This window comes from Phaethon lepturus, unplaced genomic scaffold (assembly GCF_000687285.1).
Source record: "Phaethon lepturus isolate BGI_N335 unplaced genomic scaffold, ASM68728v1 scaffold11325, whole genome shotgun sequence".
NCBI classification, from domain to species: Eukaryota; Metazoa; Chordata; class Aves; order Phaethontiformes; family Phaethontidae; genus Phaethon; species Phaethon lepturus.
The window spans coordinates 28,175-41,938 of NW_010539880.1; the positions used below are offsets into that span (position 1 = coordinate 28,175).

Sequence of the window (13,764 nt, forward strand, 5' to 3'; positions counted from 1 at the left end):
CTGAAATGTGATATTAACATTTTTGCTCTGTGCCAGTGGATGGTTGGATTGTCTGACATTTGAAAATTCCTATTTATTACGGCTCTCAAGTTCTCAAGCTGCTTTTGACTAGAGTACATGGGTGGATGTATCCTGTTTGTATTTCTAATGGAGTATTTCATCTTACTGGATAAAATTATACATGAAAATAAGTTTAATCTTTAGCACAATCTTTAGGCTTTTTTTTTTTTATCAAGGTAGATGTTGTCTGTATGACCTTAAAAAAATCCTTATCTCATGAAAGAAAATAAACACCTTTAGTCACATTACAAGGGAAAATGGTTCTGTTTCCTTGATTGTACTCGACACAACATCTTTGAAATTAATCTTGAGAAGTTCTCTGATTGATCTGGCTTTTTCTAGGTCACTGAGCTATATTTCCAAAGTGTTTATACAATCTATTGGAATCAATAAACAATTTAAACTGATGTAACTGCAGAATGTTTGCAAGTCCCAGGGAAAATTGAAAGTATGACAAAGAATACAGCTGTAGAAGTTTATTTCGTTTATCAGGACAAACAGTCATTGAAATGAAATTACTTTCCTTTCAACATTGCAATATGATAGTGACACCTTAATCACATAAATAAGTAGCTAGTCATTTTAAAAACTCTTTGTTGGTGATTTGGGGCAAATGGAATCCCTTTATTTATACTTTAAGAAGCTGTGCTGTAAAGCCTGTTTTATAAAATGTTTCCAGTAGGAGAGTTAGATTATCATAAAAAGGTTTCACTTCAGATTATGGTTGTTACATTTCAGGCATGATTTTATTTTAGTTTGAGTTTTGGCTGGTGTAAATATTAACATTATGACTTTAAATGTGGATTAGACTCTATAGTTATTACTAAAATTAGACAAGAACAATACTAGGAGAACTAATTAAAAAGAAGCTGATACTGGTTTTAATCACGCAAAGTTTGGATGTTTTCCTTGTCCCCGTCCCAGCCCCCCACCCCCCCCACCCTTCTTTTTTATGGTTGTAAATTCAGTTTGGGGTATGTGTGAGTGGCTAACATTTATTATACCACAGCGCACACTAGTGGATTGATCAATAAAATCACCTGAAGAAAGAAATGTAATAGTCCTTGAATTAAGTACTTAAATTTTCTTCATTTTCTTGCAGACATAGCCAGGTATTTTCTAAATGAATACAATAGCAAGCTGGGTTTTCTTTTTTCCAAAAGTAAATACATTTATCTCCAAGTATATTTGTAAATTTAAGATTAATAACAATAAGCTGAGATCTTACATACGAATTTCATAAAAGTTATTTCCCAAAGGCAACCTATTCCAACTTCTCTTCACAGTGCCAGCAACTTGGATAATGTAAGAATAGCAGCTGCTGTATAAATAAGAGAAAATGCCATGACTTCATGGGTCTATCTTTTGTTTGTCAAATGGGAAATGACTCACTGCATCTAGGATGCAGATTTTTAAACCTGCATTTTGGAGGCTCTTTAATATTAGTAAATGTTTGTAAACATTTAACAGACAGAGTTCTGTTTCTTTAAAAGCAATGCTTTCCGCCCCTAACAAAATTCACAGACGGTTTTGCTTTCTTTTAGGGAAAGTTATGCGAGATCTTTTAGTGCAGCAGATCGTTAGACTCTACTATGCCAAAGAATTGAGCAGTATGGATTTGCCATACATGCTGTTGGGTTTGAAATTAATTGTAACTGTTCAGGATGCTAATATGAATGTTATAGCCAGCTTTGTGAAAATTCTTGCCTGTAATGTGCCAAAGATAAACAATGTTAAATGTTATTAGAAATATGGAAAATACATCCTCCTATAAATTATATGATTCATCCTTCCAATATTGTGTCATTTCTTGGCACTCTTTATTGAGGAAAGCTAGAAGCATTCAGATATAGACTGTTTGATTTAAGGAAACTCATAAATAGGCTGAAAATATTGGGGCTCTTTAGAACAGAAAGAGGGATTTCAGAAAGGTCAACAATAATGACCGAGTCCAAATAAGTTGATTAGATACAAGAAAATAGAAGAAAGCTACTCAAAAGCAGATAACTGGTCACTTTCTGCTTATATTTCTCTCTCTCTCTGGTAATAGAAGGAATGATCCAAAAGACTATAAAGTAGTCCCAGCCCCGCCTGTAACCTTCAAGGCAGCCTGGCACTTCCCATTATCCTGCTTCCATCAATTTTAATGCTGCCACGTTACTTGTTTCGGACTGAAACTTTCTATGTGTACTTGGTTTGTTCTTTTTGGAAGAAGCTGTACAGTTCTTTACCTGTATTGAAATTTCTGGAAGCTTGATGAAGGTAAACTAAGCCAGGCACCATCAGAGTGGGGATTTCAGAGACTGGGTAACACAGGGAATGTGCTAAATTGGAGAGAAGAGGGCAGGGCTTGCAGTCTCAGTCCCACAGACCCCTCCAGCGACCAGTGTAGTATCTCAGGGTTCAGAGTCATGATGTTTTTCCACTGCATCAAATTTGTGAAGCCAACTATTAAAGCATGTCGCTGTCTCTTGTGCTCCTAATCCATCCAAAGCATGGCAGCCAACTGCTGCTGTTGGGCTCAAATTGCAGCGGTGTGGCTTGCCAGCTCGCAACTTGCCTGGTGACCCCTATTCATATTAGCATGATACCACATCATGAGTTTTTATTTTCTTGGTGCAAAGTCGGGTTCTCAGAGATTAGGAAATGTTGAAATGAAAATGCACAATCTTGATTTGGTGCACTGTTTCTATCCACTGTGATGAGAGTGTGTAAGTAAACATTTCATTACTTTTCCCCAATAATTCTTTCCTTGAATTTCCTAATCTTTCTCCCCCACCCCTCCTTTTTTTTTTTCATAAATAATACATGTTTTAGTCTACTAACATCTGGAGGTTGGTGCGTAACTGATCCTATTCTTAAAATCTTAGTTGCCTACCTCACCAGTCTGAGAATAACTATTGATAAGAATTTTCTGTTGGCTTCTGAACTTGCTGAGAAGCATGAGAGTGGTGTGTGTTTATTTTTTTGGTTTTTTTTTAGTGAAGTGGAAGAAGTTGTGCTGCAGAACATAAAAGGGTAAAATCTAAAATAACTGTTGGTTTTAAGTCACTCGTATCAAGCAAGATACCTGGTTTTTAATGTAAAAAAGCAACTTAAAATGCAGTTCCATCTTGTGAAATAAAGATTGTGAATTTGCAGGTTTTTAACACCATGGGCTTTCCAATTTGCATGCATTGGGATTATTTTATTTATTCCAGTGAAAAGAATTTCATGTGTGTAATACTTCCTTTAAAAAGAGAAAAATGAAACCTGATCACTGGGAACAGAATAACTGTATAGCGTTCTATTCTATAGAGGCAATACAAACATTACAGAAATATTACTCAAGTTACAAAATCATCAACATTTTCCATGTTTTGCATCTTCTGTTGGTATTGTGGATGCATACCATTTATGCCCTGCTTTGAAATGTTTCTTTACTTGTACCCCAGAGGAGAAAAAGAATGAAATCTAAACATTGTGTATGTTCCAAATAGAAGTAATGCATGTGTCATAATTTAAAACAAACAAACAAAACAAAAAACCCAAAAAACCCAAAAAACAAATCTGAGTCAAAAGCAAGTTTGAACTTTTCAACAAGAAAATATTTCTTCTGTTTTTCCTCTTCCTCTTGCAGATTTAGCTCTGGTTGGCCTTCACCAGCAAATGGAGATGAGATCCACAAAAGAGTGAAAAATATTTTAAGGACGCACAGTGCTAGACAGTGCCTAATATTTGTAAGTTTGACTGCAAACTAGATGTTTTCTTTCCTCTAAGATGGCTGAGGAAGAGAACTGTGTCTATGGTCTTGATTTATTATAAAGTTGTCCTTTGCAGCAGCCTTGATTGTAGAAATATGGATTCAGTATATAAACTGAACTGTTAGCACTGATTTCAGTAGCCTCCTTCTGTGTAGCCTTTATGGACAGCTGGTATAGGTAAGCCTCTTATGGAATATTTGAGGACAATTACAGGGTTTTTTTTAATCTGGTTCTCCATTTCCAGTTTAAGCAAAAAATATGTTACAGATCTGTAGAACATCAAGGCTTAACATGTTGTGCTGCAGCGCATCAGCAGCTGCTTATGTCCAGCTGTTTGTAGAGCTAATATTATTATTCAGATGTGTTCTTTTTTCCCTTAATTACCTGGCTTTCAATGAACGGAGCTCTTTATCTAATGAAATTATGCCTGGGATCAGAATATTTTTGTCCTTGAGTCTGATGGAATCTTGAAGTGTGGTTTTAGACAGATAAAAATTTTTGCTATTGCAATTTTGAGAGACCCAGTCATGGCACAGGATGAATAACGAAGTTGTTCATCTGCAAAGAACCTAGGGTCTTAAGCGTGAGGTGAGGTAAATGAAAGGTAAGGTAAAAGGATGTAAGGATGAGAGGTAGGTAAGATTAACATTAGGAGCTCTGATGAAATTACTGTTTTGTCTGACAATCTAACACATAAATGTTATTGATCAGTTAGAAGAGTCATGAGTGTCTCCAAGTGGAGAAAGTCATCTTTCGCACTTCAGTTTCTCCTCTTTAGAAAAAGCAGTGTTGACAGAAATTTGCTTTTGAATGGTGCTGTAATTTTAAGTTACTACTGTCCCCAGCTGTCCACCTTTCCCCTCTGACGCAGTTCGCTGTATCAGTGGGAAGCATGATGAAGGGTGTGAGAGCCCTGGCCTCCCCACCTCACACTTCAACACAGAAATGGCAGGTGTAACACTAGCACACTGGCATATAAGCTCTGTTGGCTGGGATGCGGTGACTCCACTGACTACAGTAAACCCATGGCAGAGGGCTGGGGCAGAAGTGAAGGTTGTCTCAATCCACTGCTGCAAGATGTGTTGAACAAATGACTTTAGCTCCGAAGTCTATTTATTTATTTATTTATTTCCCCAAATCCAGCCATTCTGGGCAGCTCCTTGTGTTGCTTGCATGCTCTCTTAATCTGATTATTTTCTCATTTCCGTTCAATCTTAATTTTTAGCTTAGTTGTTGTGCTTTTTGTTTTAAACTCTGCAAAACCTTTTCTTATGCATGCCAAGACTGCTTGATCTAGTTCATGCTGTACCTCCATGAGTTTGTATATGAACTTTATGATCGTGTGAGCTGCTGCCTCTCAAATAGAAGATGCCTATCACATTTTCTGTGTTTCAGCCACTCCAAAATAGGTACAAATCATGTCAAATGCTTCTCTGACATTTCAATGAACTTAAGATAACAAATTGAACTTCATGATGGTCCAGCACCTACATGTAATGAAAGTTTGCACAGCCTGAACTATCTCCAGTGGTCCTTGACTACTTTCCTTGATGGTACAGTAGACCGTGACTTTATGATACAGATTTACTAGTTTGTTAGGAGAGCTGGGTGGCTGGTTATACGGTCTCTCCATACAGTCATAAAGACTATTGAATATAATAACAGGTAAAGGAGAATTTGATAATTTTCTTCCTATTTACTTATTTTACTTATATAATTTAAAACATTATACTCTAGAATGACTTACACGTATGCTGGTATTCACTTGTTACTGCAATATTGCACAAATGCTCGCAAAATTGCAAGCATGGTGTTAGATTCTTGAAGCATGGTGCTTTCTGTTGGCTCTCTGATAGAGCATCTTGTCACTTCCAGTATCAAACACTTGCTGAATACTCACAGGGATTAATAATCAGAGGTGATGCTTTCCAGTTTCCTCTCCTGCTGGAAAACCTCGTGCTTCTGCCCTAAAAAATCCACGTATCGGGGTATTGGGTAAGATTTTTGAGTCGTTAATTACCAACCCAGTCAGAACAATGCTGGGAGAGGACCATTTTTGTCACTCCATTTTCTTCCACTGAGCAAAAGGAATGGGAGGGTGTTATAGGGAAGTCTCAGAGTGTTTGATAATTGTGTACAGCTAACTTGTGAAAGCTGTGCTAACAGCAGCTGATCTGCTTAAAAAATAAATAAAAAAATCAGGTCTACTTGCAGTGAGTACCATAAAATACACCAGAATTAGTTGTTCTTCACCAGATGGCCCAAAATCTAGGCTGCGTTGTTATGCAGTGGATGGATGAGGTAAATGAGTTATCTTGAAAGTGAGGGAATAGTAAAGCAAGTGCACTGGCAATGTGGCGAGTAGATTTTGGCTCCAGTCTGGATCCTCTTCCAAACTTTGAAAGGTTAAAAAGTATCTTTTACTCTGTTCATTCCAAAGAGCCTCTAAGTAACCATTCCCAGAAGCATCCAGCTGTGTGTTCCAAAATTTTGTTTCCATAGGGCTCTGTAAAAATAGTGTGACTGGAGCTCTGCGGCACATTCCTTAGGGTGTCCACTGTAGCTTGCTGCTGTGACATTCTGATGGTATCATAATGTTTCCTTCTTTTTTTTTTGCTTTCCAGAACATAATTTGCCTCTGGCAAATGTTGTGGAGTTTTATTTACCACTGTACCCCATTTCCTCTTCAGTGCATTGCAGTCTGTGACTGCTGAAGGAAGAGAGTTTTCCTGTTTACAAACACAGTTATTACCTTGTACTTCACCACAATAAATTGTGTTAGGATTTTTCCTCATCCATACACCTGCCCTTCAGCTTGTTCTGCATCTTATTGCCATCTACTACTATATCTATTGTCTTTTCTCCCAGTTTTGTGTTACCAGCAAGCATGATTATTTTTACTGCACATTCTTTTTTCCTGGTTGTTTCTTCTATAGCATGAAAGATTATTTTGTTTACTAATCCTTACAGCAATCAGCTTCTGCTAAAAGTGTCACTTAATATCACCTCTTAAGTAGTGTCTTTGCTCTTCAGAGTAGGGTGAACGTGGTTGTGTGGTGGAATTTCTACCATCCTGTCTCAGGTGAGCAACTGGCTCCCTTCACACGAAGTGCTTTGTTTCTTACTTACCGAAGAGGGCAAATATGGGTTAATTAATGTCTAGATAGCATCTGGAAGGTAAGATCACTTTCTAGCGACTCCTGAGAATACCACTAAAGGGTCTTTAAGTTTATCGTAGTTACTTTTTCAAATTGGGTAAGCATGTTCTCAGCCCTGTGTATGGAATCAAAATATTCAGATGTGTGGAATGCTTCTGTCTGGTAAAATGCATTAAATGGATAACAATAGCTCATTATAAAATCCAATAAATAATAAGTTTTATGTTCTTTTTCCCCTCTTCTGCAAGAAACAAAAGTAAGGCAGTGAGCAGTAGGTTTCATAGCATTTAACCAACATGTTTGGGGATTATTGAAGCTTGTGCTGTCTGCATAGTTCTTTAGATCTACACTGTCTAGAAGTTCTTTCCAGTTTATTACCTGAAAATTATTAGCCGAGTTGTACTGAATTTAATTAAAAGTGTCCATAAATGGCATTTGGCTCATTACACTTTGTCCCTTTCTCCCCCAAGAAATGTAAGCACTTTAATAGTCTTCTACTAAATGGAGGAAAGTATTTTTGAAATGACATCATTGTAATCAGAAACCAAGGTAATGAGAATTTGATTTCTGTTTTTTTAGGATGATAGTAACTCATCAAAAGGAGACTTGACTAAGACAAGAGAATCTTTGCATAAAGCACCCTTATCCATGAGTGAACTGCAGAGCAGGTATGGAGTTTTTCTCTGACCAAGACAGAACAGTCATACTTAACGGTATTGCTCTTTAAATTTAGCTAAAAATTTCTCTTCCTATTTTGAGCTATGTAATACACTGCACTGGGAAAAGGCTTCTTTAGGAGTTAGTCCTACCAAGCTCTTTCACCTAATTCATCTAGTTAACTATCATTACGCGTTTCATGCTTGTTGGTACTGTGTCAGTATAGTCTTCATAAAACGCTGATTTTGGAAGTGGACTCAGTCATAAAAATGATCCTTGGGCAGTAGTTTTTTTGATTTTTATCAACCAGAGAGCAAATATCACTTAAAAATAACTAATTGGTTATTTTTTCTTAAAAGTATGGGAGTGCAAAAATAAATTGAAGATTCTTTAATAATATGGTTTGGGGTTGGTTTGCATTTTTTTTCTTCCCTAAAACACATATTTGGGAAAGAGAAGCATCTTAAAAAACACAGCAAATATATATGCTATGGTTTAGTGATTCAGCATGCCATATTTCAGAAGGTATCTTGAAAACCTGGTTTATGTTGGTTAATTATTTTGTGTACTCCTCACATATACAACTAGGGTTTCATTTGAATATTTTACTTAAATGACACTGATTGAATTGATTTTGACAACTACATATTTTGACATACTACAGATAACTTCTGTAGAAGTTATCGGTATTGACGTTCTCTATGTATGCACACAGTATTTTGTAGAACATTTTGGGTACTTTTTGGAGGAAAGATACTAAGTAATCCAAAACATTTTGGGGGTTGTACGGCTTTTCTGGGTTTTTTTATATTAAGAGAGAAGTCCTAGAACTTTGGTGCTAAATTTGAGAGGTCCTGACATTAGGAAAAAAAGATTTTATTTTGATAATTAAATGTGATGCAATATTTTGTAACAAATGCTTCCTGAATCACCATTGTATACCACTGAAAGGAGGATAATTCAGTATGGGTATCATAGTGAGCTTCTACTTGCAATTAGTAAGCTCTAAAAAGTTCATTTATGAGTTGTTGGCTTTTTTAAAAATTCCTGTAACTTATAGTCACCTCTACGCAGGGTATCTAGGTAGTCGTAGATTTTCACATGTATGTGAAGTTGCTACTGAAGTTGTTAGTATTTCCATACCTGTGCTCACTCCTGTATTCTGCATGTAGCCTTTTTGCTCCCTTATCCTTTGTCCTAACAGCTACTGCAATTAAATTGTGTAGGATGTGTTTGTGAGAGAGAAAGTGCAAGTTTTTGTTTTGAGGCAGCTTTGGGACTTTGAGATTGATGCTGAAACTGCAGACCATGAAAAAAGAAAAAATAAATCCTAATACTACAGAATCAAGAATTGATGGGATATGAAATGTGGCACTCAAGTTGGGAAAGGACTGCTCCTTGGGTTTAGAGGCTGGCAGCACTAGTCCCATTCGCTGAAGGGCGAGACATAAAAGGACTCGAGGACAGTCTGATTGCTGAGGGTTTGCCACAGTGCTCGTAAACAGGATACAAGGACAGAGACAGAGTTCATAGAAGGACATGGTACTGTCGACCAAATGTTGGCAGTAAAGCAGATGATTGAAAACCACTGGGAGTAAGGAAAAGGTCCATGTTTTGTGAAATATTTAGTATATGATTCACTCAGAAAAGAACTTCTGGGACTCTTAAAGGAGATGTATGAGGGAACAAAAGCATATGACAGGTATTTCAGAGCAGGGAGTTGCGTGCAGGAATCCTGCTGTTAATGTGATTTGTGAGTGTAATTCCCAGATTGCTTAGCTCAGGTCGTCAGCTGGTTTCCAGTTGAGACAGGAGAGGGACTCTTCCCTAGCTTGGCTGTATCTTTGTCCACACCAGTGCTAAGTATCTCATCTGCAAGGACTGGCTAATGAAAATACATACACACACACACACACACAAAAAAAAAAAAAGGAAGGGAAAATGAAGCTTATGTCTTTTTTTTTTTTTAAAGTCTTTGTCAGTACCAAAATAAGGAACTTATGAAAGTTACTATTGTTTTTTGAGTCTTTCCTTTACTGCAGCTTGTGGTTGGATTTTGAGTGTCTTTGTGTAGGTTAAGCTTTCAGTAGAAGAAAAGGCAAACACAAGGCTGACTGCAGGAAGTGTATTCCAAGGAAAAGAGTGTCAGAGCTGTTTGTTGCATGGTTACAAGTGCTGCTCCTAGTTCTGTGCTTATTTGTTGGCCTGAGAATTCTCCATCAGAAGTGAAGTAATACAAACTGCAGAGAGGAGGTAAAACTTCAGCTGTTGATAGGTCCCCAGGATATTGACTTGGGGGGGGGGGGGGGGGGGCGTTTGTGGGGGGGGGGGGGGGCTTAATTTGATTTTACTGTTTGGTAGGTTGGTTTCTGTGTCCAAACTGGGAAGCACAGTTCACCCTCTCCAGGATGATAAACAGGTTTAAATTTTCTTCATGCTGTTGACTGACTGTAAATGCCACCTTTTTGAAAAGCTGGAGCTTTTTCAAAAAAGTGTGAAAGGGGCCTTCCTCCCTTTTTAATATTGGAGCAGTATAAAAAATCTTGTTGTTTTATGTGTTGTAGATTGGCATCACCATAATATTTGAATGTAAGAAATCTAAATGCAAAAGCTATTCCTTCTTTTGTTTTCCACGGGACAGTGGAAGCTTAGGAATGTGAATTTAGAAAATGGATCCTACATCTTCCTTTTTTTCCCTCACCACTTTACTTTCTTAAAGTGAAAACCTTGTGTTTTGATGCAGCTAGCTAGAAGTATAGTTGTAAGTCCTTTGACATAAGGTTTCTTTCAATTTTGTCACAGGTGTTTACTAACTTGAGGACAAAGTTTTAAGTACTGGTTTGACCATAGTAGATTAATAAATGATATGTATATAAGAGAATGTAAAGCTTCCCTGTGAAATGTAATCCATTTCCAAAGTGAAGATGATCACTGTAAGCTTTGCATTTCCAGTTTCATTTCCCAGACTGAGAACATTCAGGAAAGGCTGAAGATAGCTCAGTCCTAATTTTTAAGTGTCGTAAGTGCCTAAATCTCTGAGCAGATCTGAAAAATGTCACCTCAGTAGTCATTTTTTGCTTATGATTTTTGAGCTACTTGTTGCATGCTTTATTACAGGAAAATGGTTCATTTCTTTATATGACACAAGCCTTTGTTTTGAAAGTTTCAAGAGAAGGCAAATAGTCGTAAGGTTTAGATATACATACTTCAGATTTGTCAGTATTTCATAATGATTTTCAGAGGATAAATTTCACTTCATAGATCTAGGAAATAATTTCTCAAAGCAACTGAAATACGAGATTGTATTTGTTTAGTATTAAAACAATGACACAGAAGATGGGGTGGGGAAGGAACACACGATTGCCACTATATCGTAATGTATTTGGTAGAATACTTAATCCAAGATGCTTCTGATAGAGCACTTTACAGCTGCAACCACAATAATTAAATATACCTCTGATAGATTGTCTTCATATTGAAATAGCTGCTTGTGGTTACATTTTGACCTTCAAAGGACACAAAAATCCTACTGTGTTGCTCTTGCATAGGCTTAGTGCCTAGTCATGCTGCCTATCAAAATACAGCAAAATTACTGCATGCTCTTTGAAAATTAATTCTCTTTCTATTTGGGAGGTATTATCAAGTACACTCAGATAAGTGGGGGAGAATTTATGTGATTGAATAATGTGGGGCTTCTATTTCTTAGAATTAGCTGCAGTGCAGTTTTTGTTTCAATTTGTGAAAAGTAACCTGTGTTTAGCAGCTGTGCATTAGGTTTTCTGCTGGTTTTGTGCTTCTGATTCCTCTTCCTTATCTTGATTTGATAATTGTTTCTTATCTTCTTTCTGTTGACAGTTCACCAGTGCAGCAGGGCACTACCGTTCACTTGGATAATTGTGAATATTGGTCTAGTCGTGCAGCTGCATACAAAGGGAAGCCTCACAGAGTGATCTTTGAAGAGAGTCTCGAGAAAATATATAGAAACATGTACCAAAAAGCTTCTGGCACTGTTTCAGACCAAAAAACGGACTCCTGATAGCAAGTCACCTGGAAACGCACAGTACACCGTGTTCATATTTGTAATGAAACCTATTTTTATGTAACAAATATTTGTACTCTATTTTTAAGGTGCAGTTATGGTTGGGCAGGGTTTTGGAGAAACGCCATTTTGGCCTGGGTTGCTAAACGGAAACTATTAACATCCCCCTACACACTCCCCCCCCCTCCCCGCCCCCAAACCAACCCAAAACCAACCAACAGCAAGTAAGCCCTTCCATAGTTACTCAAGATGGTGTTGCTCCTTTGAGACTATGAAAAGATAGTAATTTGAAGACTAACAGGTCTGCTGGACATTCCAGTCTGACATCAACTCAGGTTTCAGCTGCAGCTAATTCTTACTAAATAATTAAGGCTATTTAGTAACATAAACAGAATGGATTGAAAAAGCAATATGGCCTCGTGTTCAGAGAGGAGATCTAAAGAGGAAGGTGAATGTGAGTGTTTATTTAAAAGCGTCCCATCTGGGACAAAGGGAATTGCTTTTGGATTGTTTATTTTTGAGAAGGGCAGAAACTCTGATGCTAAGCTATAGACGTGCTTTCAAAATGGTTTCAAGCACCTTTAGTCACAAATTTTCCACTACTGTCAAATTTTGAAAGAAACCCACCCAGCCCAGCAGCCTTTGTATCAGAAGAAAGGTCATCTTCACACACCCTGTGCATGTGAAAGTTTCCAGGTTCTCTTGGATGCAGCCATGACATTTGCGAATATACTGGTAATTTTAAAAAATATGAATAAGAAAGGAGTGTGGCAGGGGAAAGACTGGAGCTAGTCAGCAAGCTCCTCATATACCCCGGACAGGCCTTCTGAAGTTCCTGCATCACAATCCCACCTAATTTGGAGCCTGTCCTTCCCAGTCTGCTGGGATCCTGTTGGCAGAAATCGCATCGTTTTTGCTAAAGGCCACCAAATGTTCATCAGCAGTTCGATGCTCTCCCTGGGGATGGAACCTTTTCAGCCTTGCATTGAACAGATCCCACATTAGCAGACTGGGGCAAATTGCCCATCTATTGAAAAGCGGAATGTTTTAAAAGGGCAAGAGTGTCCATCTCCTGCTTCCTTTCAGGATGGGGGAAAAAAACAAATGCCTGTTCTGGCTCCTTCCCTGACTGAGTGAACAGATTCAGTTACACCAATGCCATTTTACCTCTTATGATTGGATAAAGGATAAAGCTAGCAGTACAGATGGCAGAACATATGACTGTAACCTGCCAGCATGCCTGGATAAACAAAAAGTTGGTCTACTCTGCCTTCCATCCTTTAATGCTGAGACAACATAATTGATTTGAGAAAGCAGTTGCTGAGCAATTATGCTCGTGGGAAAGCACGTTGAAAGGCTGTGTGCTTCTGTTTCAGGAAAGCGGACTCTCAGAGGAAGTGTCTTGCATATAGACATTTCTATTCCTTGTAACTGTTAAACCAGTTGAAGTGGATTAACACTGATAACTTCCTGTCCCTGATGCCATTTAGCACATTAGTGCTTTCAAAGGGCATTAGTTGCACAGTCTCATGCTATGGGTAAGTGTTGAGTCACTCTGTGAAGTAGTAGTACACTTTTCCAGAAGTGAAAAGTAAAACTTACCCAAGCTGTGCCACTGAAGGCATGGTGGCTGTGGAATGTTGTGCTACCAGTACCTGATATTCATTCATTGGCCTGTTCCTGTGACCCCCTATTAGTCCATGAAGGAATAGTTCTTTCTCGTTGCTGCTCAGGAAAGTAGGTGCATTCAAATGGATCCTAAATAGGCAGGGCACATTCTGAGAGATACTTTCCAATCTTCTGGTTTAAAATGAATCTACTGAAATCTGAAGGTTGCTGTGGTTTCCTTTATGTGTTTGAGCCATAAGATTTACTGTTCTCATGGTATCCCCCAGCTTTCATCCAGTATTCTCTGTGTTTTCCCTCTCCAGTGCTGCTCCCCTTTGGCCTAATCTGGTTCTGTGCCATAGGAGTACTGTTTGATTTTTCCCTCCCTGGCAACCCAGCATTGCAGATTTTAGTCCCAGTTTGTTTGATTTGTAAGAAGGCCTGAATGCCAAGGCTTTGACTTTTTTGTATGGATGAGTAAGGACACAAGGTACCATGA

At 38.0% G+C, this 13,764-nt stretch overlaps 1 protein-coding gene across 1 annotated transcript in view; it reads left to right on the forward strand.

Moving 5' to 3' along the window:
• SPATA6 (spermatogenesis associated 6) overlaps window positions 1-11,654 on the forward strand; it is a gene marked incomplete at its 5' end in the record, with an annotated part of 34,224 nt that extends 22,570 nt beyond the window's left edge. Inside the window, 3 exons of the mRNA XM_010287268.1 lie at window positions 3,680-3,779; window positions 7,541-7,629; window positions 11,474-11,654. Of these exons, the coding sequence (XP_010285570.1) occupies window positions 3,680-3,779; window positions 7,541-7,629; window positions 11,474-11,654 (370 nt within the window). The remainder of the gene's footprint in view (window positions 1-3,679; window positions 3,780-7,540; window positions 7,630-11,473) is intronic.
• Between the last annotated feature and the right edge of the window lie 2,110 nt (window positions 11,655-13,764).